We start from the raw sequence: 25532 nt of genomic DNA, 5'->3' as shown, positions 1-25532 counted from the left end.
ATAATAGAAACACGGTCCATTTCATTTCAGATTAAGAGCTTCTCTTGATCTGTCTTTTACTCTCAACCTGAACATCTGTCATATTTCTTACTTCTTTAAATGCATGATACTTAGGAAGCATTTATAACAGAGTTCTGAAAAATTTAGACTTTTCTGGTCATATTTGATTTCAGAATCAACAGGACACATTTTCATTAATTTAGTAAATGAAATAAAAACTATGGATAAAACTATTTTTCTTTATAACAGAAACCAAATATCTCAAGCCAATTTTATTAAAATTAAGTAGTCGGATTTATGCTCAATATCCATATCCATAATCGTGTGTGTGTGTTTTAAAGCCTTTTTCTCCAGAAGGTCTGCTCCTTCATATGGTAGCATTTATTTTTTTAATAGGGGAAGGGAAAAAAAAGACTGCCTTACTTTTATCAACTGCTGGACTTGCTTCACTAGGCGTTAGCATGGTATTAGAAAGTGTTGCATAACACAGTTAATTCTTTTCTGAACCAGGATTTGAAACTGCATTAGCATCTTATTAAGAATTATCTTTAATATGCTTGGCTGCCAGATGGTCAAAGCTGAAGGGGAGTCACAGGTAACAGCTCACCTTTCCCCACAACCTCTTGACATAGCATTACAGTATATCTATTTTGCTCTGTCAGTTGTCATGAAGGGGAGAGGAATTAAACTCTTGGTAGAATATTGTTTAACAATAATTCCAGTTTTGCTATAAAGGCTGGGGAAAGAAGCTGGCTTTTAATATTAAGCTGCTTATTTAGGTCTCTACGTTCTAGAGATACAGCATTTCAAAACTAATTAGACTGACAGAAGCTTGGATACCTCCACAGGATTGCTAGAAGCAGAAGATTTTAGCAGATGGGAGGGGGAATTAAATGACTATTAAAAGACAGAATTTAAGAGCCTGGGGCAGCCACAAATTTTTACACATATAAAGAACAGCAGGAAAAGACCCCAGGTCGACTAGCCACAGCTATAGCAATTCCCCAAAGGAGCACAAACAGGGCAATAGACTAGAATTGTGGATAGCCAAGGGTGCTTTCTAAATTCTGAGAAGTATTTGTTTACTCTGATCAGCCAAGGGTCTTATGCTCCATTATCTTTGGAGATTTCAGTTTTTAAACTTACGTATTTCTCTCATTCATGAGTTTCCAACATAAATGCTAGATAAACATTTGAAGCATCAGGGACATGTTGGACAATTCACATACAACCAGCTTGTGTAGCCAGTGGCTCATTCAGTTTAGATTGCAGGCTCAGTATCTAGAATTTTGTGATGAAAACAACAGGCTCTTTGACATCCAACTGATATGCATAAAGTGCATTTTGCATATGTAAAGGTGTCTGTCTCCCCTTCTGTTACAGATTTGTGTTCCAAAGTCTGGCAGCAGTTTCTGAAAATCTCCACAGAACGGAGCCCCTTTTCAATTTAAGCACGGTATATGCAATGCTATAGGTGTTAAAATAACCTGTTCAAGTAAGTCTAGACAGAATATGACATGTTCTAATGGATACTAATCATTCTACAAGAGCCTATGGGGATGCTATCATTTAGTATAAGTGCTAAAGTGCTGAAGTAATAACAACTGAAAATCCTGCACAGAGTTATGCGACACCTTAAACTGAGGAGATTCATTTGGCATAAAACTTTGACAACTGAAGCTCACTTCATCCATTGTGCTCAAGTCCACAAAAGTGTATCTATAAACATAAAATTAAACTTATGTCTGTTATCACCTCATGCATACATACATTTATATCTGTTACCATATCATAAGTGCTGAAGTAATAGTCTGAGTTTTATGATCTTCAGGAAGGGCTTCTTCTCTTAGCTGGAACATGACCAAAGAAGGACAACCAAGACATCCAAAGGTCCAGAAACCAAGCCTTAGGAGGAATGACTGAGAGAACTGGGTATATTCAGCTTGGAGAACAAAAGTCAGAAACATAAAAGTTATCTTTAAACATCTGAAGAGATGCCATGGAATAAGCTTGTTTTGGGATGCCCCAGAGACTGGAACACAAACCAAGGGATTCAAATTACAAGAAAAGAGACTCCTTATCCTTTTCTGCTCTGTTTAGTACCTGAAAAATTATACCTGTGACCTCCCTAATAGAGTCCATCTATCTAGCATGCAACCTTCCTCTCTTTCTACTTCCCTCCACCTTTCCTAGTATTATTATTTTTTCCAGTGAGTCATGCCTTCTCATGATATCTTTTTGGTTGTCCACAATATTCTCAGCACTCTTCTCCAAGCACCACTTCTCAGATGTGTTGATTTTCTTCTTATCCGCTTTTTAAACTGTCCAGCTTTCACATGCATACATGGTGATGGGGAATACAATGACTTGGATGATTCTAATTTTAGTGTTCAGTTGTATATCTTTCCATTTTAGGATCTTTTATAGTTTTTTGTTTATCTACTTTGTTTTAACTAATTTGGGGGCAAATCAAACAGGCATCCAGGAGTGGCCAGAAGCTGCTCCCCGTCTGATCACACCAGCGAACACACGGTGCAGCCCTGAGGGTACCTCCTGCTGCAGTCCCAAATGGACCATGGCAAGGAGCAGAAAAAATCCGCTCCTATTGGGGCTGGTTTTGGGACACCTTAGGCGACCCTGGTACAGCCCTGGGCAGCTTCTGGGTGCTCTGGGGGAGTGCATTGTCTAAACACCATGCCCCTGGAGTTTTTAATTAGAATGTGAAGTTTTGTGCAAAAAAAAAAAAATACTGATTCCAAACAACCACTTAAGCTTTTTGAGGAAGATAGATATTTTCTGAGAAAAATAGAAATTTTGCACAACAAACAGGCATATGATTTTGTTGTGCAAGACTGCTGTAGGCTGCTATTACTCTAGTGCACTAAAACTGGTTTCTATCCTTGGAATTAAACTTTAGAAACAGACCCCACTCAAATGTAGAGGATGATACACTGGGCAACCTGAGTCTTGGAGGTGGAGCCTTTGAAACAGAAAGGCTCTTTAGAACCATGTGGTGGTGGTGGTGGTGGTGAAGCCATAGTTGTGCACTGACACATCAGTCAAGATGACTGCTTTTGGCTGACAGGAGGCAACAAAAATGTATTTGGGAATGTGAGCAATCACCAGACCATGTGAAATTTGATCTCCAGTAGTACTATCTGTGAAAGTTGGAAATAGAACTGCCTCTACCTCTCACTCACATGGTGTAGTTTGGAATAGATTTTATATTCACAGATCAGGATGATTCCTAATCAAACGGAGACACTGGTGCCATGGTCTGAAGAACTTATGGAAGGCCTTATATCTAGCACAATATCAGATATCTCCCTCATTTTGGGATACCAGTGCCATTTGCAGCAAAGAACCTGGAAGGAATCACAGATGATCTCTGGCTCACTCATAGCAGCTTTTTTTGTCTGCTGAATCAAAAGGAGAGATTAGCACACCTCTCAGCTTTAGGGAATCAGAAGGTCAGGTGCAGAGTCTCCTGTTTACATTGTATATACCTTGAGATCTAGAAGAAACAGGCTCTTTAGGATTAAGGGGCTCCTCAGGAGTCCTTCAGTAGAGAATAATGAAAACTGGGCTAGGTAAGATATGAGAGTGTAGACTACAGAAGTTCCCAATTAGGTGTTAGTTGTTGAAAAAAATACAGTTCCTTAGCTCTGTGCCACCCAGCTTTTTGTTCTTGCTTCTTCCCTTTGCTGACCCACATGATATTGAACCCTGGAACATAACTATGTTGCCCAGAAATTGCCTGCTCTTGGACTCCTTTACTATATTTGATTTTAGCTGTGCCTTACTCCCCTACTAATAGGATTGCCTATTTTCACTTTGTACCATGCTTGCTCTCAGTTTTTCCTCAATAACCTGTTTTTTGCTTGGCCAGATATTCAACTGAGATTATAACTCTTGAGGTTGGTCAGCCTCTGACTCTTGTGTCCAAGCTAAACCTGCACCTCCTATTCAAGGACCAAACCAGATTTGGTAGGAAGCATACATAGGCATAATTTCGATTCATATACTTATTCAAACCTTTGAGACTAACTGAAATAAAGAAGTTGGCAGCATGAGCTTTTGTAGACTCCAGTCTACTTCCTCAGATGGATTTGGTGGAGTGGGCACCAGGAACAGACATATATATGCCACTGGTATGTGAAAATGTCAATTCAAATTCAAAATCCTTTCTATATGGAAATGAAGTAGCAAGTCCAGTTTTAACGATGGTCATTAGTGAACAAAGACATAGTGAACTGACCAATATGTATGAGAATGAAGAGACAAGACCAGTTTGGCACTGGAAACTAGCCTGTAGGTGAAGAGGATGAATGAGTGTAGGACACTCCCCCGAGGATGGGGTCAGATAGTGTTGAAATGTGTGTACCGAGTCAGGAAGCCATTATCCCTGTTCAATCCATTGCTGGGGGACAGTAGTTTATGGATGAATTCCAATTCTGCTCCTCCTCTTTCCAATCTACCTTTGTAGTTCTTTGCTCAAGGACGCTGTTCTAAGGTCTGAGATGGAATGTCCAGGGAGATTGAAATGTTCTGCCATCGGTTTTTGTGTATTCACATTCCTAATGTCTGATTTATATCCATTTATCCTCTGGCTCAGGGACTGGTCTTATTCAACCCTAAATAGCCCTATGTTCACGTTATAAAAAACCACAGTTTCAGGTGTTTTTTCTGTGCTGTAACATTTGTGATGTGTCCTCATGTACAAGCAGCCCACTGCTTCAAAAGCTGAAATATCAAGTAATGAGCATGCATGGATAGATCTGCCCTTCTTCCAATCTATATTTTTGCAGCTCCTCTTCATGTCCATCAATCTTATATGAGCAAGGAACATCACAAGAAGTTTCTTTGTTTAAACCAAGGCCTCACGTTCAGCCAAAACCTGGTTTCTCTTTTCTTCCCCAGGCCCCTGCTGCTGCTTCAAAATTTCACGTGCATTTTGCTTGGAATGGACTATTCACAGAATGTTTCAATTTTACAAGGTCCATTAGATTCAAAGCAGCTATGTCAGGAAACCAGGATTTTTAAAAAACGCTTCTGATGAGGACTTTGCTTTTTTAATATTAATTCACATATATGGTTTTTGAAAGGGAACTGGATAGATCAGCAAATAGCAAGAAAGAAAGCTTTCACCTGTATGAGCTGACCTGTAAAAGGCTTTAAAATGTCTTCCAAAATAAAGCAAGATTTGCAGTTGAAGAGTGAGCAGATAATGCACCACAGCTGACTGGGACTGATTCACTTCTCCATGTAGCTAAACTTCTTTCAAAAAGAATTATTCAGCTGCTCCTGAAAAGCTGTGAATGATTTAGAAGCCCAGAAGTCTATTGGAACAAGGTCTCCATTGTTCTGTGCCTGACCGCACCCCCATCCAGATTTGGCACAAGATTACACTTCACAAATTCTCTCTCAACATTTTATATTCAATAATAAGGAATCTCAGAACCTGAGAAGCTTTGAAAGACCCTTGGACAAAATATGTCTTGGAACTTTTAATTAGAATGTCTCTGAGACCTCACAGGTCCACAGACCACCACTTTTGAGTTGAACTGATTTAGAAGATAGAACAAGCTTGTTTTCTACTGCTCCAGAAACTAAGACTCAAAATAATGAATTAAAATCGCAAGAAAAAAGATTCCACCTAAACATTAAGAAGAATATCTTGACATTAAGAACTGTTTAACAGTGGAAGAGCCATCCTCAAAGTGTGGTGGATTCTCCTACTTAAACAGATGGCTCATGGGGTCATTTTCAACTTGATGAAGCTCTAATGATCTATGGTCTATATGGCCCAGCCTCCTTAAATAACTAACTCCTAACTTGCCTTATATTAACAATAATAATAACAACAATAAGATTGCTGGCTCTAATGGGTACTTCAGCAGTATAGCCTCTACATTACAGAGTGACAACCCCCCTTGGAATCTACCAAGCATGGGCCATTTCTTCTTCTCTCATGTCAAAGATTAGATTGCATTATTGGGATTACAAGGTTGGTCCCTACTCTGCCACCTCATCATAGCATGAAATTTAGTGACCCTGTGTCCTTGAAGGCTATTCTGCTGGCATTAATATTCTGGCACATTCTATCCTGGCAGTATGATGCCAGTGGTGTCTAGTTATTTACAAAGAAGCCTTGTACATGTTAGCCACTAAGAATTTATGGAAGCAACATTCACAGAGTAGCTGCAACCTGCATCAGTGGAAGTACCAACAGCTCCATAACTTTAGAAATTCAGCATACAGTTGATTTCAGTGGTGCTGGTATTAATTTCCATGACTTTGAAAGACAGATCATGTTTCCTTGGATTCAACCCAACCAGAGGTGTAAATAAAGTAATGTTTCTCACATGAAGGACTTACTTGACAGCTCTGTACATAGCCATGCGGTGTAATCAACATGACTAAAAGACAATGTGAGTTGTTAATGCAGGTTCAGCACAACAGGCAAGAACTACACAGGAAGAAAATACTTCTGTGGCAAGAACACCATTTTTGATTCACTGTTTTAAAATAAATGTACCAGCTTGAGGTGCTACTTACTGTCAGTGCTCACCCCGCCCCATGAGAAATCGTGGTGTTAGGTGTAAAATGACCTCAGATTAGTTTATCTGCCTCAAAATAGATTGTGTCACTGCCTTCTTGGATGTACATTTTGTGAGATATTCTGGCTTTTAAGTTTCTGAGAAACAGTAAGAATAAATCAGCAATTTCTTACCAAATATATTTAGATTGCTTGGGCAATATGCTGAGATGACAACAGCCACATAGCACACCTCTGACAGCATCTGCAGAAAATCACTTACAGCTTTGAGTATCAATACTCAAAAGGACTTATTTCTGAATGCCTACAATGATACTAAGTTCTAGCTTCAAAGCAGAATCCTATTAGTGGCTAGTCATGTGAAAGCCCCCATTGTCAACTACATGATTGGTGTTTGTTTCTAAGAAAACAGTTACTCACATGAAACTGAAATAGAATAATCAATTAAAATTCACCAGATGCTCATGAAAGGTGTGTTTGTGTATATATGTGTGTGTGCTGAAATGCCCTTTTTTGTTGTGCTCCTTCTAGTTGTTTTCTGGGGCTGAAAGTGTATGACTCACCCAAGGTAGGATTCCATGGCTGAGTGTGGAACTGAACCCTGATCACCAGGGTTGTAATCCAATGCTCAGACCACTACACCATGCTCCGGTTCTCCAACAGAGATAGTTTCTTACATCACAAAAAAGAAGAGCAGTTCCACACGTTTCAGCAAACTTTTTATTTGCATGTGAAATGAAACAATCTAGTCAGGTAAGTCTTGTATAAGCAAATGAAACATTTTGAACATTCTGGGAACCACCTGAAATCTTCCAAAACACATTCAGGGATTATTATTTTTATTTCGTCAGCCTTCACTTCTCTTATGATTTCCATTTTGGGGGTAGCTAGTGAGGCAGACTTGTCTGCTTTTCAATTTTCTCTCTGTTTTCTGTTCACGTTAAGGAATTCTGGAAGCGGCTTCTGTTAATTTTGCCTCTTGTAGGCTGCCACATACAGCTACAATAGGATAGGCTACTGTAGAATCTTACTCTTCCCCAACTTAAGCCTTGTTTATTGCATTATTTACTCTACCATGCTTCTGCAACCCGACACATGAGATCAGTTATTCCAGCCTTCCCTCATCATCCTCCAATACAGGTACTGCTAAAAACCTTCCAACTAAACAGAAGACAAAGGGGGAAAGGGGGCTGGGTGGGTATAAAAAGACTTGTAAAAAAGGAACTTCTTTGTCATAGGCTTTGTAATCTGAGGTATGAGTAAATTGGGATGGGGGAGGAATGAAGCACTTCTTGGTGTCTTGGGCCCTATACAGGCTGGCACTTTGTGCCAGCCTGTGGATGGAGTCAGGTTGCAGCATCCTGATGCTGGATGCCCTGACTCCGCCAGGGCATCATGATGGTGTGCACCTGCCAGAGCTATGACACCCTTTGGAGGGCACAAAAAGGAACCAATTTTTGCAGCTCTTTTTGCACTATCCAGAGGCCGGATCAGGGCTATGGTGTCTGGCTGCGGCTGCTCCGATCTGGCCAGGAAAGGGGCAGCTGCAGACCACCCCTTGGTGTCATCAGGGAGAGAGAGAGAGAGAGATGGCGGGGGGGGGGGGGAGAGCAGGCAGGGATTAAAAAGCAAGCAGCCACTCCAGGGATGTCAATTTATTGTTTGGGGACATTTCCCAATTTTATTATGTATTTTTAAAATTTGGGGTGGTAATGGAGAGCTTAGCTGTAAAAATGAGTTGGGGCTACATATAAGGGGAAGGTAGGAAAGATACTTAAAATGTTTTCTATGGCGGGTTACAAACCGCCAAAAAATACGTATTGAATACGTATTAGGGTTAGGAAGGGGCGGTGCTTCCGCACCCCCCTAACCCTAATACGTAGTCAATACGTACAAGATGGCGGCGCCCTTTCTACATGGGCGCCGCCATCTTTACGTATCGGACGCACAGCGTCCAGACGCGTCGCGCCGCTGCTGACGTAGCGAGCGCGCCCCTGGCGCCTCGCTACGTCGCAAACGCGACGCAAAAAGAAGCTCCATTTTGGAGCTTCTTTTTTCGGTCCGCGCGGGAGTCGGGCCGTTTGAAGGCTCCGGCTCCCCCGTGGACCTTCTGGCGGCGGCGCCAGACCGCTGCAAAGCGGCGGTCTGTACCCCGCCTATGTCTCTCTTCCCCATGCCCCCAAGATCCAAGTTGTTTTGTCATCTTATCCTTCAATCTGTTTGACAGTAAAACAACCACAATCCATGACTTTGTTGTTGGTGAAGGAAAAAAATATTTTACGTATTAGTGAAACTTGGGAGTATGAGCAGGGCAGAGTGGACCTGCACCAGCTTTGTCCACCTGAGTATTCAGTGCCATACCAATCTAAACTGGAGGAGAAGGTGCCATCATCCATAAAGATTCCATCTCCTTCATGAGAAAATCTATCCACTCACATAGTGGAGAGTTTGCACCTTGTAGTTGATGGTATACCTCCCACCCTGCTGCCCAGCAATCTCCCTGTCCTGACTGACCAAGGTGGTCTCAGAGATTATGGTGTAGAAGCCCAGGACTGTTGTTTTGGGGAACCTGAAGCTAAGGCTGTGCTGACATGACTAACTCAGGATTTCTTGTGTACCATGAAAACTATGGTGCTATGTTAATACATAGGTGGTTGAACATATCTGGTAGGCGATACACTGGACCATATTTCTGTGGTGAGGTGTTTTGGAGGGCCATGAAATTTCAAAAATCTTGCTGTCACGGTGAGAATACATCCCTATAAAGTGTGTTTGAAGGGATAAATCCTTCCCTCAGAGTGTAAGTGGGGGGGGTCAGTATGTCGCCACAGATGTATGGAATCTGAAAGATTCCTCTCCCCTAAATATCTTTATTGTTTTCCATAAAATACTGTAAAATAAAACAAACAACATACTAAGTAAAACATTCATTCAAGACATACCAATACATATTGACTCATTCCTACACACAACTTAAAAACTATAAACAGAGTGGACAAAACTTCCTATTCTTTACTATGACTATTTATTTTATAACCAGTAATGATACTGGGAAAGGTTTTTTTTAAAAAAAGAGTTACAACCTTCTATATAATTCTTTTCATCAATATTGTCATCATTCATATCTATCTCCTTATTTATTTTCCATCTACCATTTCACCTATCCTCTAGATTCCTGAATCCTCTGTGGGACTCTCCAGCTGACAATACTAACAGTTTATTTGAGGCCTTAGTCTCACAATGGAATAATAAGATGGAAAAAGTCATAGATACAATTGGTCCCAAATGCCTAGTCCAATGCTGTGCAGCAAGTAATTTTCCTGGGTTTATAGAATCTCTATGGACAACAAAAATAGGCAAGACAATGCCCAGACTCACTGGTTCTCAAACTTTTTGCCTTTGTGACCCCCTTTACATCTATGTACAGCTATGATGCCCCTCTGCTCAACATAGTATATGAATAAAAATATTTTGTGTTTAGTGTGTATATTTTCATTTGCACATTCCTGTACATTCATATTTTAACATTTTATAAGAAAATAACATCATTTCAAATTAGAACAGTTTGCTTTAAATAAATTCAGTACTTAACAGATGGGTAAATTTTACACATACTGTCTCACAAACACAGTCACAATTACGTACAACAGTGCTCATAAATATGTATACAAAGTCACAAAGAAACTTTCATTTTCTTGTGCATATGCAACTATACACAAGCACATATGTGAGCCTGTGAAAAAGAAATGGAGTGTGACAGTGTGTGTGAGAGAGAGACAAAATATGTGTGTGAAAGTGTGTGTGAATGAATGTTTTTGTGGGAGAGAGAATAAGAAAAAGAGCACAACTGAGTGTACGTTAGAGAAAGTCACACACATATCGAGGAAAGGTACCAAGGGTGTCTTTCTTTTCCTCTCCAGGAAAGAAAAGGTTTAGGAAGCAGATAAGTAGGAAGAGGGGGATAAGAGCTTCCAAGTCTCATGCCTCCCTTGAGCAACCTTTGTGCTCCCCTCCCAGGGGTCCCAACCCACAGATTGAGAACCACTGGCAGAAGCCACAGGGGGAATATGATTAAAGATTGCAAGGACTCTTGGCAAGGCAAAGGGGGAGTCCAGCCCCATCCAGAGCCTGTCCTGCCTGAGCAGGCAGAGTACACATTGTCAGCCCTCCCATTTGACTAAGTCAGAATTTATTGGCGTTCGTCTGTAAGTCATATGTTGAACCAACTTTATTTTACAGCTAAGACCTCCCCAACCACCTTGACTTTTTAAAATTGAAAAATGTCCCCAAACAATAAATTGCTATTCTTTGAGTACTGTAGCTGATTGGCCTTTAATCCCCTGCCAGCAAATCCTCCTCAACCAGGATGAGAATCTGGTGTGAATCTAGGATGTACTGTACAAAAGAGAAATAGGCTTCACTTAATTTCAGGGTCATATTTCTGTTTACTCTTTTAGCTCAAAATGTTACAATGTGGCCAGCTGCATAAGCAAAAATTGGCTGATGCTGTACTTGCCATCCCTGGTGTATACCAAGTGGTCTGACCATGACAACAGATTCCACCGAAGGTTTCCCATATCGAGACCCATTAGTGTAAATGAGGGAATTCTGCTACATGCAGTTTGTCAGAGATAAGAAAAAGATGTATAGGTTTAAGCTTCCTTTTCTATTCTACAATTAATTCAGGAGCACTGTCCTTTTCTTCATGAAGCCATTCCATTTAATTCATCTATCAGAAAAAGGAAACTGGAAAGCAAAAAAGGGATACGAGCAAAGATAAAAGAACCGTATAGCTTTGTCTCTAAGGCTTCTTGACAGATCTGGATATACAATTTCAACAACCAGGATCTCTGGGCATGCCTTCAGTTGTCCTCACCTTGCAGAGGATGTATGCACAGACACAGTTCTGGTCGAGAAGGGAAACATGTTGTGTTCAGAGTTACAAGAACACATATGCATTTAACTGTTGTATGGCAAGTGGGTTCACAGTCACTTGTTATCAGTTTATCCTACATGCCAAGTTACAGTTCAATGTTATCTGGGAGTGGGGAGCTCACTTTACCAGTTTTGTCCTACTGCGTTATTTTTTTCTGAGTGTTCACAGGGCCACAAGAAAATTTTTGAGGAAAATCAGTTATAGGAATATCTGGGTCATTTTAGAGTTACTTTAAGCACTGATTAAAGGCTCTCTAATAGTCAGTTTATGGCAGAAGGGAACACTGACAAACTATTAACACCAATCAAGAGCCAAAATCAGAAACTATAAGATTGATATGTACGACTTTCCAAAGTCACTGCACAAATTAGCAGTATCCTTCCCTGAACAAAATGGGGACACCAAAAAAACTTCAAGACCATTTAATACCTTCCAAAGCCATAGCTGGATCAGTTTGCAACAAGATCTTGTAAAACCTTTGAGACTAAATGAGAAAAAAAAAAGTTTGTAGCATAAGATTTCAGAGATCCAAGTATCTTAAATCTAAAAAGGAGTATGCTAGCAACTTCTTTCTCTTAGTTAGTCTCAAAAGTACTACAGGATCCCATTGCATATTGAATACCACATTGTATGAGTGATCTACAGTTCAACATAATGGCCACACAGAATGATTTTATAAAAAAGACAATTTATTTTCAATGTAAAAAACACATTACACAGCTTCATTGTAATTGTCCAACTCCTATCTTCCTAAGCTGCGATTAACACAATTCTTTAGAAGATTCTGGAGCTGTGCCTAAAACCTCTCTTCAAAAGCAAACAAACAAAAAGATTTCCTGTCTTTTAAGCAACATACTTTTGAAACAATACCAGGTTTATGTTCCGAGTGTCCTGAATTCTCAACAGTGAGCTAGAAGCATGGAAAGAGACCAATCAGGATTGACACAAGCCCTTAGAATACTTGACTGTTGATTCCATGATTGCAATTCTAACAAACACTGCTGAACATCTAATTCCATGCAACGGTTTCTCTAACAGAAACACCAGAGAGAGTTAACACAAAACAGACTGACCAATGTTTTCGGGAGACAGAAATTCTACCATTTAAAAAGAGGAATAATATAAAATTGGCACAATTGGAAGGAGACTGCTGGAGTGGTACTACTTCAACATTTATTTAAGTAAATGCATCACCTTAGATCAAATAAAAGCGTCACCTTAGATCAAAAAGTAGCAGTTATAACTTATGGACTAAATTTATTTAAAAGAAAATGACTACTGTGTTTAGGAATAGTGGGCAACAACTTGAGGAGCAGGAAACCTGCTATGAAAGGCAAGGGATCCCTGAACCAAAATAACCCTGAGTTTCTTTCCACAGCGAGACAATGCCAGTGTGCAACAAGTGCTAAAAGAAAACTAAACTTTCCTGGTCTCCATATTCCATAATTATTGCATTTAGATATTTTTGTTTTGCTTAATCTTCCAAATGTGAAAACATAAGCATGCATGAAAGGACAAAACTGTGCTTTACTTAGTTGTTTCTTTTCCATGTTTTTTTTTTAAACAGGGCTTCCAATGTGGAAAAAACAACTGGCAGATTAGTTTATAATGTGAAATATGATTAGTCTAGATGGGTTTTATGTCAAATTAAACAACGTAAGCCAACTAGGGCAACGGTGTAATGGGCAAGTGCAAAACAGTTATCATAAAGACATCCTCCAAAGGGCATGTTGCTGTGGCCAACCACCCAAACACTTGTTTTTATTAAGCCTTCTAGATGATTTCAACCACATTTAACTCTACTCACTTTACAACTGGCATGGGCAACTGTGACCCTACAGATGTTTTGGAGCTACATCTTCTGTGCAATCACTCAGTATTGCTAATTACGCTGATGGGAATTGTACCCATAAAACATCTTGAGAGGCACTGTTGTCAACCACTACAGGTTTCTAGATTTTTCAGGTGTATTCCTACAGCTATCGGTGTCAACATTGTTTCAGGGACCTTAGTCTGGATATCCCTCAAATTAAAGCTTCCAAACCTAGCTATATTCACAGTCTTATGTCTACTTGATAATATGAGCATAGGGTAGCACCAGAACACACCAGGGCCATAATAAATGAAAAGGGAAACCAAATAATTTAAACAGAAAATGCATAACTAAAAAAGAAAGTTCTTTAGCATGATTACTGCCTGAAGCTCCCCAAAGGGCATATATAAGATTAGAATTAGCCTAACACTCTAGTTCGGGTACTTAATGCCAGAATTAAAATAATAATAAAAACTTATAAATACAACTAGTCAATGTAAACCCAATGGAAAACTATACACCAATTTGTGCACATTTTACACACCTTCCAATGAATATGCAAAATGGATAGCCTAAAGAGGAATTTCCATATACACTGCACAGTTGATATGAAAAACATTCTACGTGCCTCTATGTATATCTGCAGTATCCATTCAACTTACATCAACAAATATACCTGGCAGTTCAACTGACATTTACTCTTCAACTTTATGCAGAATACAGAAAAAAGGTTACTTGCTCTTCACTTCAGTTTTTACTCTTAGTTTGCTTCAAGTCATGCATGTTTAATGCATAATGTTTTCTGTAAAAAGCTTGTGTTCTGACTTCTTATTGCTTAGAAATACCAACTGTGCTAAAAGATGGAGCTGCTTGACAGCGCAGGGGCAGCTCTTTGGATCCAGGACAAGGATATGTGGAAGACAGGATCTAGAGCTCTCTACTACAGCACCAAAGAACTCCATGATGATAATTTATCATCATCCTAATGTATGGACAAAGGATGCACTGCAGTATGCAGCCTTTGGCATTGTAGCATTCACAAAGAAACATCCAGAAAAGGGTGTATTCTCTCCTAAAGGAATGCATCCCATTTTATCCCTCCTCACCCTGAGTTACATAAACTGACCCATAACTGTAATGTCAATGACTAACTGATCTAACTGATGACCCAGAGCCCTAATATAAGTTCCCCAACAGCAAGCTGTAGATCTAACCACTTGTTTGGTGATCAGTGCAAGTCATGTAACAGAGTACCTACCACCTAATGTCTCAGTACAATGGCAGCTGTAAATAAATCACTTTAGAAATGATGGGATAAGGGAGATTTCTACCTATATTCTGGTTACTGAGTTAGATCACCCAGTACAGCATCCTGTTGTGAGATGTGTAGTGCTGCTTAAACAAAACCCACAAGCACAGTGGACAGAAGTGGTAAATCTAGCAGCACTTTCTGTGAGACTGTTGACAACCAGCAGACTTGACACCCATCTCTTACCAGATAATGATGCACAATGAAAGAAGTGGGGATACTGAAAGAGAATGTTTGTATTGCTGCCCTCTTTCTAAAGAATTACATTTCAAGACTGCCAAATCAGCCCAGTTTCTTAAGGTCTCCTGAGACTGCAATCCAATCTTAGAATAGACACCTATAGGACTTTCCACTAGATATGTCTAGACCATGGAAATATTTCTTTTTTCTCTAGAAATGCCAACAAGAGGACAGCTAATTATAAGGACCATTTTTCTTTTCTTTTCTGCATTCTTGCAATTCTATCTTCCTATTAACAACAAAGGTGGGGTGGGGGGAGGAAGAGAACCTTTTAACACACAAGCCTCAGTAGTGAATCTTGCCTAAAGGTCTGCTGGAAGGACACTGTGGAACAGTTTGCCTGTGAAAGAACTATCCCCATAAAACGTGCCATTGGAAAAAGAGCTAAAGGCTAAAAAAATACATGTGCCCTCAATGTGAAATACAGATAGAAAAAGATGCAGCTCTAGGTCCACGACAAGATCAAATGATTTTGTTGTCAGGGCATTTTGGTTCAATACACTCAAATCTGAGTAGCCTCAGGCCTCCCAAAATCTCTTCCCTTCTAAAAAAGGATGTATCCACCTCTCATTTGTTTAGTCCATCTCCATAGACATAAGTCGGCGTCTCTCTCGCCTGGTTTCTTGAACCTCCTTCTTGCAACACCAACGGGAACTGCAATAGCCAATCAGACAGGATAATAGTCCAATTACTGTAGCCAGGCCAATCCCAATTAACAGTGGGAATTTGAAAGCATTCAGCACTGAGTGAGAGAGGAAATAAAAAGAACACTGTTACATGCAGTCACCAGAGACAGAGTAAACCTTTCTTTGTTGCACGAAGAAAAGAGGACTATTTCATGTGCACCTTAGAAAACAAAATTATTTTCCTTATTCTCTGTTTAAAATATTACCTCTTTATTCCTAATTTCTTGTTATTTGAATCTGACCAGGAGATAGTGAAAGCAAGGAAGTTTGATCAAAGTGTTAATGAAGTTCCTCCATTCGGAAAGAACTGGAATTCTGCAGCTGTCAGCTATTGCTATCCATCATTTTCCTAAATCTTAAGGAAGGAAGAATGCAAGATAGCTTCAGATTCAACAGTTGTGTGGACTGTCATCAAGTTCCCATTTCAATCTCTTTTTAAAGTGAAATAAAGAAGCAACTGAATTGCTAAAAAAAATAACAAAACAAAAAAAAAAAATCCCAAGCACCCAACTACCATCAGTAAAAGAAAGGAGAACACAGTGACCTGGAACAAGAAAATCTCAAAAATATAAAGTCCACCACTCAGTATCATTCAACAGTGAGGTAGTACAAGCTAGTTGCAAAACTGAAATGGCATTTCTTGCCAAGCTAGAGAAAATTGGCAAATATGTTTTATAGCAAGAGCTAAGTTGCACAGTAATTTCTAAAGTGGGTGGTACAACCCCCCCCCCCGGGTGGTGGAAGGATCCAGGCACCAATGAGGGGAAAAGGGGCAGTGAAGGGGGAAGGGTAAACAGGGTGTGTCTGGGAAAAGGGGGCAGCCGGGCCCCCAATCAAAGTATTGGTGCCCATGAAAAACAAGGGGAATCAGAGCTCTTTAGGACTATGGTGACAATATGGGTTGCATGAAATTTCTTCTTTGAGTTCCTTAAACCCACTGCACAGCCTCACTGATTGCTTTGTGGTAGTGTTTCCTGCTCTTCTCCTCCCCACATGAACTTACTCCCTTAGCCGTGTCTTTCACTAGTAGTGGTGGTTGAGAAATTCTCATGAGGCTTGGGTTCAGGGTGTCACTTCTGTGGCTCAGAGCAGTGCCATTTTGGGACAGACTGCAGGAAGGAGTTATAGCACATGGTTGCAATGGAGAAGTGGTGACAAAAAGGAGTTTTCACATTTGGGACCCTGCTTAAGCTTTGTGAGCTGGGACTTGGTCAGCAATGCTGCTGCTCCTGCTTTCTTTCATTGGGACAGGCTAAGAGAAGAGATAGCAGAAGAAACAATGTTTTTTTGGAAGGGGGGGCTTGAAGCTGTGTGGGGAAGACATGTCCCTGGGGTAGGAATATCTGGGGTCAATTCTCAGAAAATGTTCTTTGTCTTGCAATAGCTCTGCCTTTCCCCATCTATACCAGTCTCCAATCCAGAGCACGTGGCCACTGTAAACTCCCTAACACATATACTGGCTGCATCCCTTTCTGCCTGAATGAAGAAGGACTGAAAGCTGTTCCTTGCTGGGAAGCAGCTTCTCCCTTTGTACCTAGTCACATTGGGAGCAGCAATCAAGCAGCCAGTTAATCAGCAACCGAGAGGCCTCTTGCCTGCACTGGCCTTTGCCACATGGACGAGAGGCTTCCCGGTTGCAGCTCCCAGGGTGACTCAATAGAAAGGGAGTAGAGACTGAGATTAATTGTTTTGAATTTGCAGTAGACCTAATATCAAAACACATGCACTGGGGGAGTGCTAGGAAAGGAGGCGTTCGCCCAAAACGGTTTGGGGGCCATTGCACTATAAGAATACATGCACATGCAGTTGTGGCTCTTTTCTTTTGGAACCTGAATACAAATTACACTCATCCTTCCATATTTGCGGATTTGATATTTGCGGATTTGATTATTCATGGATTTGATTAATATGTTCTCTCTGGGAATATCTAGGTCCTCCAGTACAGCTCTTTGATTAACTTTAACCAAAAGTCACCCTGAAAGACCTAGAAATTCCTAGAAAGAATATTCTACTAGGCATTTGTAGCTCCTCCATTGCAATTCTATGGTCAGTGTCTGTTGGATGTTGACCACAGAGTTGCACTGGAGGACCTAGAAATTCCTAGAGAGGTGTCCCCTCAGGAAAAAACATGGTGTTTTTGTTATTTGCGGTTTTTCCATATTCACGGGGGTCTTGTGCCCCTAACCATAGCAAATATGGATGGACAAGTGTATTGCATTTTAGTAATACAAGAATGACAAACCTTTGTAAGCAGAGCAAAACGAACATCCACAGAAAGTTAGTATGCTAAAAGATGAACTGTGTAAATTAGTTCACAATGGCAATTGAGGATATAATGAAAAAGACTGTGGAGGCATTCTTACCATCCATTTTCACAGTTACAAGGATTGGCTTAGATTTGATCTCCATCTCCCGTTGCCAGACACCTGCAGCTGACTGCACCCAAGGAGTTACCAAACAGTAGTGGTTGCCAAAGTCTTGGTCCTCACAGCCATGAAGTCTAAGACGAAACTCTAAGAGACCAATTCTCTCTAAACTGACATCACTACTCCCATTTCTTCTGGCCTGGGTCACTATCCCTTTCCGATCCAAAGAAGCTAGAAAAACAGGGTCTCTATCCATTGCAACAGAGCGCATTGCAAACCAGGAGACATCAAAGGACATGTCATCTGAAATTGAAAATATCAAATAAACAAAATAAAACAAAAATTGGTATATCGCTAAAGTCAAAACTTAAGTTCTTCTATAGCATCAGGGAAATATAGAGATTGCTTTGACATTCACAATGTTATGTTTACTAAACTGCACAGTCTTAATCATACTGAACAACACATAACCTCCAATTTGTTGGAACATTTAGCAATACACTCAGATTGTCAGGCACAGCGAAAATGGATTATTAGAGCAAGAAGCTCTATCTGCAGCAGTTTTTGGGACAATGTTACTCAGTTATTCTGTTATGAAATTATAGGAAGAGGACTCAAAAAGGTGGCATGGAGCATCCACTGATCTGCTGCTAACCTCTAGTTTGGACACTTTTAAATCCACTATATTCACTGCACTATCACCTAAATATGCCCTAAAAACCATTCTGATGTCATCATACCAACTCCTGTTTCCCCATCTTCTTAGCTTAAACTACATGGTTCCATCCCAACATTATGCTCGTAGGGCTCGTTCTCACTGCAGTTTGCTACAAAGCAGGATTCGGGGCAAATGACTCTCGTTCCCATTTGAAACCACTTCTGATCCTCATTGGATTGATTCCAGGAGGAAAGAAGCAGGGCAAAAACAAATAACTCAGGGTTTCCTGACACTAGTTTTAAAGTGTTGTTGTTGTTTTTTAAGAAAAATAAATTCTGTAGCATGCCCAATAAGTGGGAACGCCAGATCAGAATTGATTTATTTTTTCTTTTTTTAAAAAAACAATAGAACTGATTGAAAAATCAATCTATTGCTAAAACTATAGATCCTCCTCCTCCTCCCAGGTCCCCCAGCCTTCCCTTGTTCCCAGGATTTCTGCTTCCCCAGTGTTGGTGGGACTTCCTTTCTTCTTTCTTCCTTTGTTTGTTTCTTCCTTCCCAGGTCCCTCCTTCCCCCACGGAAGACCCGTACACAAGCCCACCTTGTTGGGTGGCATCCAGCCGTGCCAACCAACATTGGGCAAGTGTGGCAGCAGCGCAGTAGCTGCACCGGAAGCACCGCCAGCACTGGAGAAGTGGTGGTGGCAAGAAGGAAAGCAGGAAGGTAGGAAGGAAGGAAAAGAAGGGGGAGAGGGAGAAGGAAGGGAGGGAGGGAGGGAGGAGAGGGGAGGAGGAGAGAAAGGAAGAAAGAGAGAGAGGGTCCTTCTGAAAGGATTCCTGGGGGAGTGGGGGGCGACCAGCTGAAGGGCTGCCACCTTCCCCTGCTCCATCTAATGGGAATGACAAGCATTCCCAGCAAAAGAAGTGATTCCAGAAAAGGTCCCTTTTCACAATGAGAATGAGGGACCTTTTGGAATCGCTTCAGAAAGCAGAGTGTAGCCAGATCAGAACGTGGATTATACCCCAAGTGGCAATAACCCCGTAGACTGTTCCTCTCATATTACACCCCTTATTTCTACCCTTTTAAGACCCAGAACTACAGTCGGCCCTTCTTATACACGGATTTTTTATACACGGATTTAAGCATACACGGTTTGAAAATGTTCCAAAAAAGTATAAATTTACCTTGATGTTCCATTTTTTATTAGGGACACCATTTTGCTATGTCATTATACTTAATGGGACTTGAGCATACACGGATTTTGTTATACACGGGGGATCTTGGAACCAAACCCCAGCGTATAACAAGGATCCACTGTATAGCAAAACTGTACACCATCCACTTTCTGCCTCACACATACACTCCGCAGAGCAATGAATCATAGCTGTGCCCTTCCTACCTACGCCTGTAATATATTCCTATTAGTATTCCCAAACCATGCCATCATTTCTTATCTTCTTTCTATGATTTCCCCATAAAGAACAACTTAAATGTATAATACCCAATAATCAAAGCAAGCTATAGGAAGCAAAACCAGAAATCTGAGACAGAAGAGCAGCCCACACTAAGAGAAAGACTTAAACTACAGTTGTCTCATCTTTATGGATCACAGATTTATTAGAATCACACTGATGATGATGATGATGATGATGATGATGATGTTAATGTTTATTTATAACACCCTTTTCACTAAAGTGCAGTACATCAGAACTGAACTGAACTGAAGATTCAGTCTAACAGTAACTCAACGTTTTTATAGTAATGTCAAGTGTTCCAAGTGCCTTGAACACATTACAAGTTATAATCTGTATTATGATCCTGTTAAAGTATCTATTATTATTCCATAAATTACAGATGGGAAAGGGTGAAAGCTAAGATTAGGCAGGTGTGACTTTTAATTGAGACTATCCATTGAGTTCATGACTATTGAACTGAGAGCTTTCTGATTCATGCACATATTCTTTGAGAGTATGTATACAAGCTTCCACTTTATTCCCTTCCTTTAGGTACAAGGCAAAGATGGAGATGAACATAATGTAGCACTGTGTATGCTACACTGCATCCAGAAAATAAATGTTTGGAGGGATCACTTCAGGTTTTGCTGTGTACGTGTGTGTGTGCGCATGCGCATGTATCAGAGTTCTTACAATGTTTTTAAAATATGCTTCTTCAATGTATTCAAGATTTGTTGCAGTGTACTTTCAACTAAAGACTAAAGTGAGGATTGTCCAAGCAAGCATTGTATTCCCCATCACCATGTATGGATTAAGCCTGCCTTAGCACTTTTTCCTTTGACTATGACTGGGGATGGCAGCTATGAAAGAACTAGACAAGATCTTAAAGTGCAGACATAAATCTTAACACTAAGATCAGGATTGGCTAAGCCACTGTATTCCTTATCATCATATATGGATGTGAGAGCTGGACAGTGAAGAAAACTATTAGAAAGAAAATCAACTCATTTGACAGATGTTGCTGGAGAAGAGTGCTGAGGATACCATAGATAGCCAAAAAGACCAAAAAAAAAAAAAAAATGATCCTAGAACAGATCAAGCCGGAACTCTCCCTGGAAGCCAGGATGATTAGATTGAGACTGTCGTACTTTAGTCACATCGTGAAAAGGCATAATTCATTAGAAAAGACAATGATGCTGGCAAAGGTAGAGGGCAGTAGAAGGGAAGGAATACCACAAGCCAGATGGTCAGACTCAATCAGAGATGCCACAGGCCTGAGCCTGCAGGACCTGAGTAGAACAGTGGATCTTGGAGGTATTTCATTCACAGAGTTGTCATGAGTTGAGATCAACTCAAGGGCAGTTAACAACAACAACAAACCTTCAAGCTGTTTCCAATTTATGGTGATCCTAAAGCAAACCTAACTGGGTGTTGTTGTTTTCGCCAAGTTTTGTTCAGAGGGAGTTTGCCTTTACCAACCTCTGAAGCTGAGAAAATAAGATTTGTCCATGCTCATGAGTTTGCATGACTGAGAGGGGTTTCAAGCCCTGGTCTCCAGAGTTATAGGCCAGCATTTAGCCCAATACACCATGCTGGTTCTCCTGTATTCAGCATAAAGTACACTAATTTTTCTATTTAAAAAGTCCATTTCCAGATTACTTTAAACTGTCTCTTTTAAGAGGCAGATTACACATAAGATCATATTTTTCCAAAATATATACAAATGTGATCTTTTCTTCTGAAACCGTTTCTTCTACCCCTCCTCCAAAAAAAGAAGTGAGGCAGGTAAGCACCAGAGAAAGGGGCTTTTTCAGTACCAGCAGCACAGTTAGGGAACAACTTTCCTACATTTTTGACCAGGCAGTTTCTTTGGATGCCAAGTAACATCGTTCATGCTCCATCAGGCTTTTGAAGTATGCAGTATGGGCTTTTTTGTTTTACATTTTTGTGTTTTAGTTCTCAGGTTCCTGTGATTTTATATCTCATTTGCTTATTTGTGCAGCTTTTGATTTTTTGTTGTTGCTTATTTTGCATTTAAAATACTTTTATGTTTGTTTATTCTAAGCCATATTAAAAAAATTATGTCATGGACAACACAAAAATGTCATAAAACAAAGAAACTACATTTGTTGTAGTTGCTCTCATGGGTGTTGCTGAGAAATAACATGTTTATTTCTCAGCAGAGATAATAATGTATAAACAATGCCCTCCATACACCATTAAATGGCACTCTTGAAAAGTTTTGATTCCTGTTTGTTTATAAAAGCCAGACAGTGGCACTCCCCTAACATAAAGACAATTTAAGAATTAGCGCATCTTTTAAAGCCACTAAACAGTCAGCTTCCTATGTCATTGCAAGGCTCACTCCCCAGTATGCATTGCCTAATTCAGGGCACCTTTTACCTACATATGTACTCTAGACGTGTGTCATCAGCAACAAATGCCTTACACCAATTTCACTAAGGCGTTAATCTTGCGACTGTCTTTGCACTGACTTCCACCTCTAACACTAAATGACAGACAGTCAAAGTCCATCAGTATATTCTGTGCTCTTCCGTGCAATGTGCAAGATTATAATAAATCCATTAGCAGATCTGCACTTTTAACCTCATTAGGCTGGTAGCTGAGGATGTAATTTAATTATTCTAGCCATCTTCTAGTGAAGGTCTTAGTACAGCCCACTGCATACTAGAAAGCAAGCATGAAAGCCAAGCCCATCAAAAAGCCCACAAATTTACCAAGGTATCTCTTGGACTCTTTCAGAGAGCAAAATAATAATAATAATAATAATAATAATAATAATAATAATAATAATACAACCTGTACATGTGGACTGGATATGTTCCTGAGAGATGAAAGGCTATAAAAGCAAGTGCTCCATCTCTGAAGACGCATGACATTATGAAAACGCATGAGGTTCTTCATAACTTTTTTTTTTTAAAAAATTAACCAAACTTCCGCAAAGTGCTTATACTACACGAGACATAAATACGGTAAAAGAAACAAGGAGATATGTTTCTAACAATAAAATAAAATTAAAAAACAGCTGATTAAAAATAAAACACAGTAACAAATCAGTGCAGTTAAAATTATATTTTAAAATAGCAGAGGAAGATCACTTTACATCAGCAACATAATCTGTTCTCTAGGGTAGAAGTAATTTTAATATAAAATTGCTATTCTTTTTATCATCCACATCTACACTGGAAGAATCTACAGGTGTACCTCATTTAATCTTGATTTCAGTAAGGCCTTTGACAAGGTTTGCCATGACATTCTTGCCAACAAGCTTGTAAAATGTGGGCTAGACAAGGTAACTGTTACATGGATTTGTAATTGGTTGACCGGCTGAACCCAAAGGGTCCTCAGCAATGGCTCCTTTTCATCCTAGAGAGAATTGACCAGTGCGACCCCACAGGGTTCTGTCCTGGGTCCAGTGCTATTCAACATTTTTAGAAATGACTTGGATGACAGAATTGGGGGCATACTTATCAAATTTGCAGATGACACCAAATTAAGAGGAGTAGCAAATACCCCAGAGGACAGGATCAAAATACAAAATGACCTGAATAGACTAGAAAACTGGGCTAAAGCTAACAAAATGAAATTCAACACGAAGAAATGTAAGGTAAAGCACTTAGGGTGGGAAAATGAAATGCACAGATATAGGATGGGGCACACCTGGCTGAATGAATCTACGTGTGAAAGGGATCTAGGGGTCCAAGTAGACCACAAGTTGAACACGAGTCAACAGTGCGATACGGCAGCTAACAAGGCCAATGCGATTTTAGGCTGCATCAATAGAAGTATAGTGTCTAGATCAAGGGACATAATAGTGCCACTTTACTCTGCTCTGGTCAGGCCCCACCTAGAATTCTGTGTCCAGTTCTGGGCACCACAATTCAAAAAGGGCATTTTAAAAATTGGAGCGTGTCCAAAGGAGGGTGACTAAAACGGTGAAGGGCCTGGAAACCATGACCTATGAGGAACGACTTAGGGAGCTGGGAATGTTTAGCCTGCCCTGGAGAAGAGAAGGTTAAGAGGTGATATGATAGCCCTGTTTAAATATTTGAAGGTATGTCATATTGAGGAGGGAGCAAGCTTGTTTTCTGCTGCTCCAGAGAACAGGACCCAGAACAATGGATGCAAGCTACAGGAAAAGAGATTCCAGCTCAATATTAGGAGGAACTTCCTGACAGTGAGGGCTGTTTGACAGTGGAACACACTCCCTTGGAGTGTAATGGAGTCTCCTTCCCTGGAGGTCTTTAAACAGAGGCTTGATGGCCATCTGTGGTGGATATTTTGATTGAGATTTACTGCATGGCAGGGGGTTGGACTGGATGGCCCTTGTAGTCTCTTCCAACTCTATCATTCTATGATTCTAATGAAGTAGATGTATTATTGGGCGTTATTTCTTTTAACAGAAAAGGTGATGCCAGAGGCAGAAATAACACAGAAAAAACAGGGATAGCAGTTGATATATTTCAGCAAACATTTTATTCAAAACTAAGAATAAGTACATATGAAATGAAACAAAACAGGTAAGAAAAGCTTTACATACCGTATATACTTGCGTCTAAGTCAAAAAGTTTTGACCAAATTTGAGCAAAAAAACCCCTGGGTCGACTTATACACGGGTCAATATGGTAACTTCCCCAGTCTGGCTGTCTCCTGAAGGGACAGCTGGACTAGGGAAGAGGAGGCAGGGCAGGCACCTGTCCACCAAGCCTCCTCCTCACCCTGGCTGCCCTTCAGAGGACAACCATGATTGGGAGAATGGAGGAAGGCAAGCAATTGTTCTCCAGGGGCCCTCCTGACCATGGCTGCCCTTCAGAGGACAGCCATGGTCGGGATGGAGGTAGGGAGGTAGGTGAACTTCCGAGCAGCCTGGGGGCTTCAGCTGGTGGGCAGCTGACCTTATCTCCCTCCAGCCCCATGTGAGTGAGGCAAAACCATTGCTGGCCTCTCTCTCCTGGTCCGGCCGAAAGTAATCAAGTATATACAGTAAGTAAACAAAAACATTCTGGACCTTCTAGAGATCACTTGAAAGCTTTTTCTTTTACCAGTCTCCAGTTTTGTTCTGATTTCAATTTTGGTGGTTAAACTCATAGATCTATGCTTTCTTTCTTTTCCTAACATGCTGGTAGTAGCTGACATTTATCTGCTTTCTCCTTTTTTCTGTTTTGCTATTCCCACAAGCTCAGTAAGGTATACTGGAGGCATCTGCACTTTACCTTGGCTGTTATAAGCAGACACACAAGGCTGCAGTAGGATTGGGTACAGTACAATCCCATTCTTTACTAGCTCAAGCTTTATTGTATTGTTTACTACAGGTATGCTTCTGAAACCCATTCTGAAAAGCCTGTGTTTCTCCAACCCATTTCGCCATTGTCCCAATAATGATGCTGCTTAAAAAACTGCAGTTAGAGAGAGAACAAGGAGGAAATGAGATACAGTAATCAAACCATTTATTGATTGTCCTTCTACAATTATTTATCTTGCTTTTGATCG

At 40.4% G+C, this 25532-nt stretch overlaps 1 protein-coding gene across 1 annotated transcript in view; it reads right to left on the bottom strand.

The window, feature by feature from the left end:
- Window positions 1-12163: 12163 nt before the first annotated feature.
- PTGFRN (prostaglandin F2 receptor inhibitor) overlaps window positions 12164-25532 on the bottom strand; it is a 125576-nt gene continuing 112207 nt past the window's right edge. Inside the window, exons 8-9 of the mRNA XM_042460615.1 lie at window positions 17907-18212; window positions 12164-15599 (exon numbers count right to left, since the gene is read on the bottom strand). Of these exons, the coding sequence (XP_042316549.1) occupies window positions 15433-15599; window positions 17907-18212 (473 nt within the window). The 3' untranslated portion in view covers window positions 12164-15432. The remainder of the gene's footprint in view (window positions 15600-17906; window positions 18213-25532) is intronic.

This window comes from Sceloporus undulatus, chromosome 3 (assembly GCF_019175285.1).
Source record: "Sceloporus undulatus isolate JIND9_A2432 ecotype Alabama chromosome 3, SceUnd_v1.1, whole genome shotgun sequence".
NCBI lineage: Eukaryota > Metazoa > Chordata > Lepidosauria > Squamata > Phrynosomatidae > Sceloporus > Sceloporus undulatus.
This window is presented reverse-complemented; position numbering and strand designations above follow the sequence as displayed.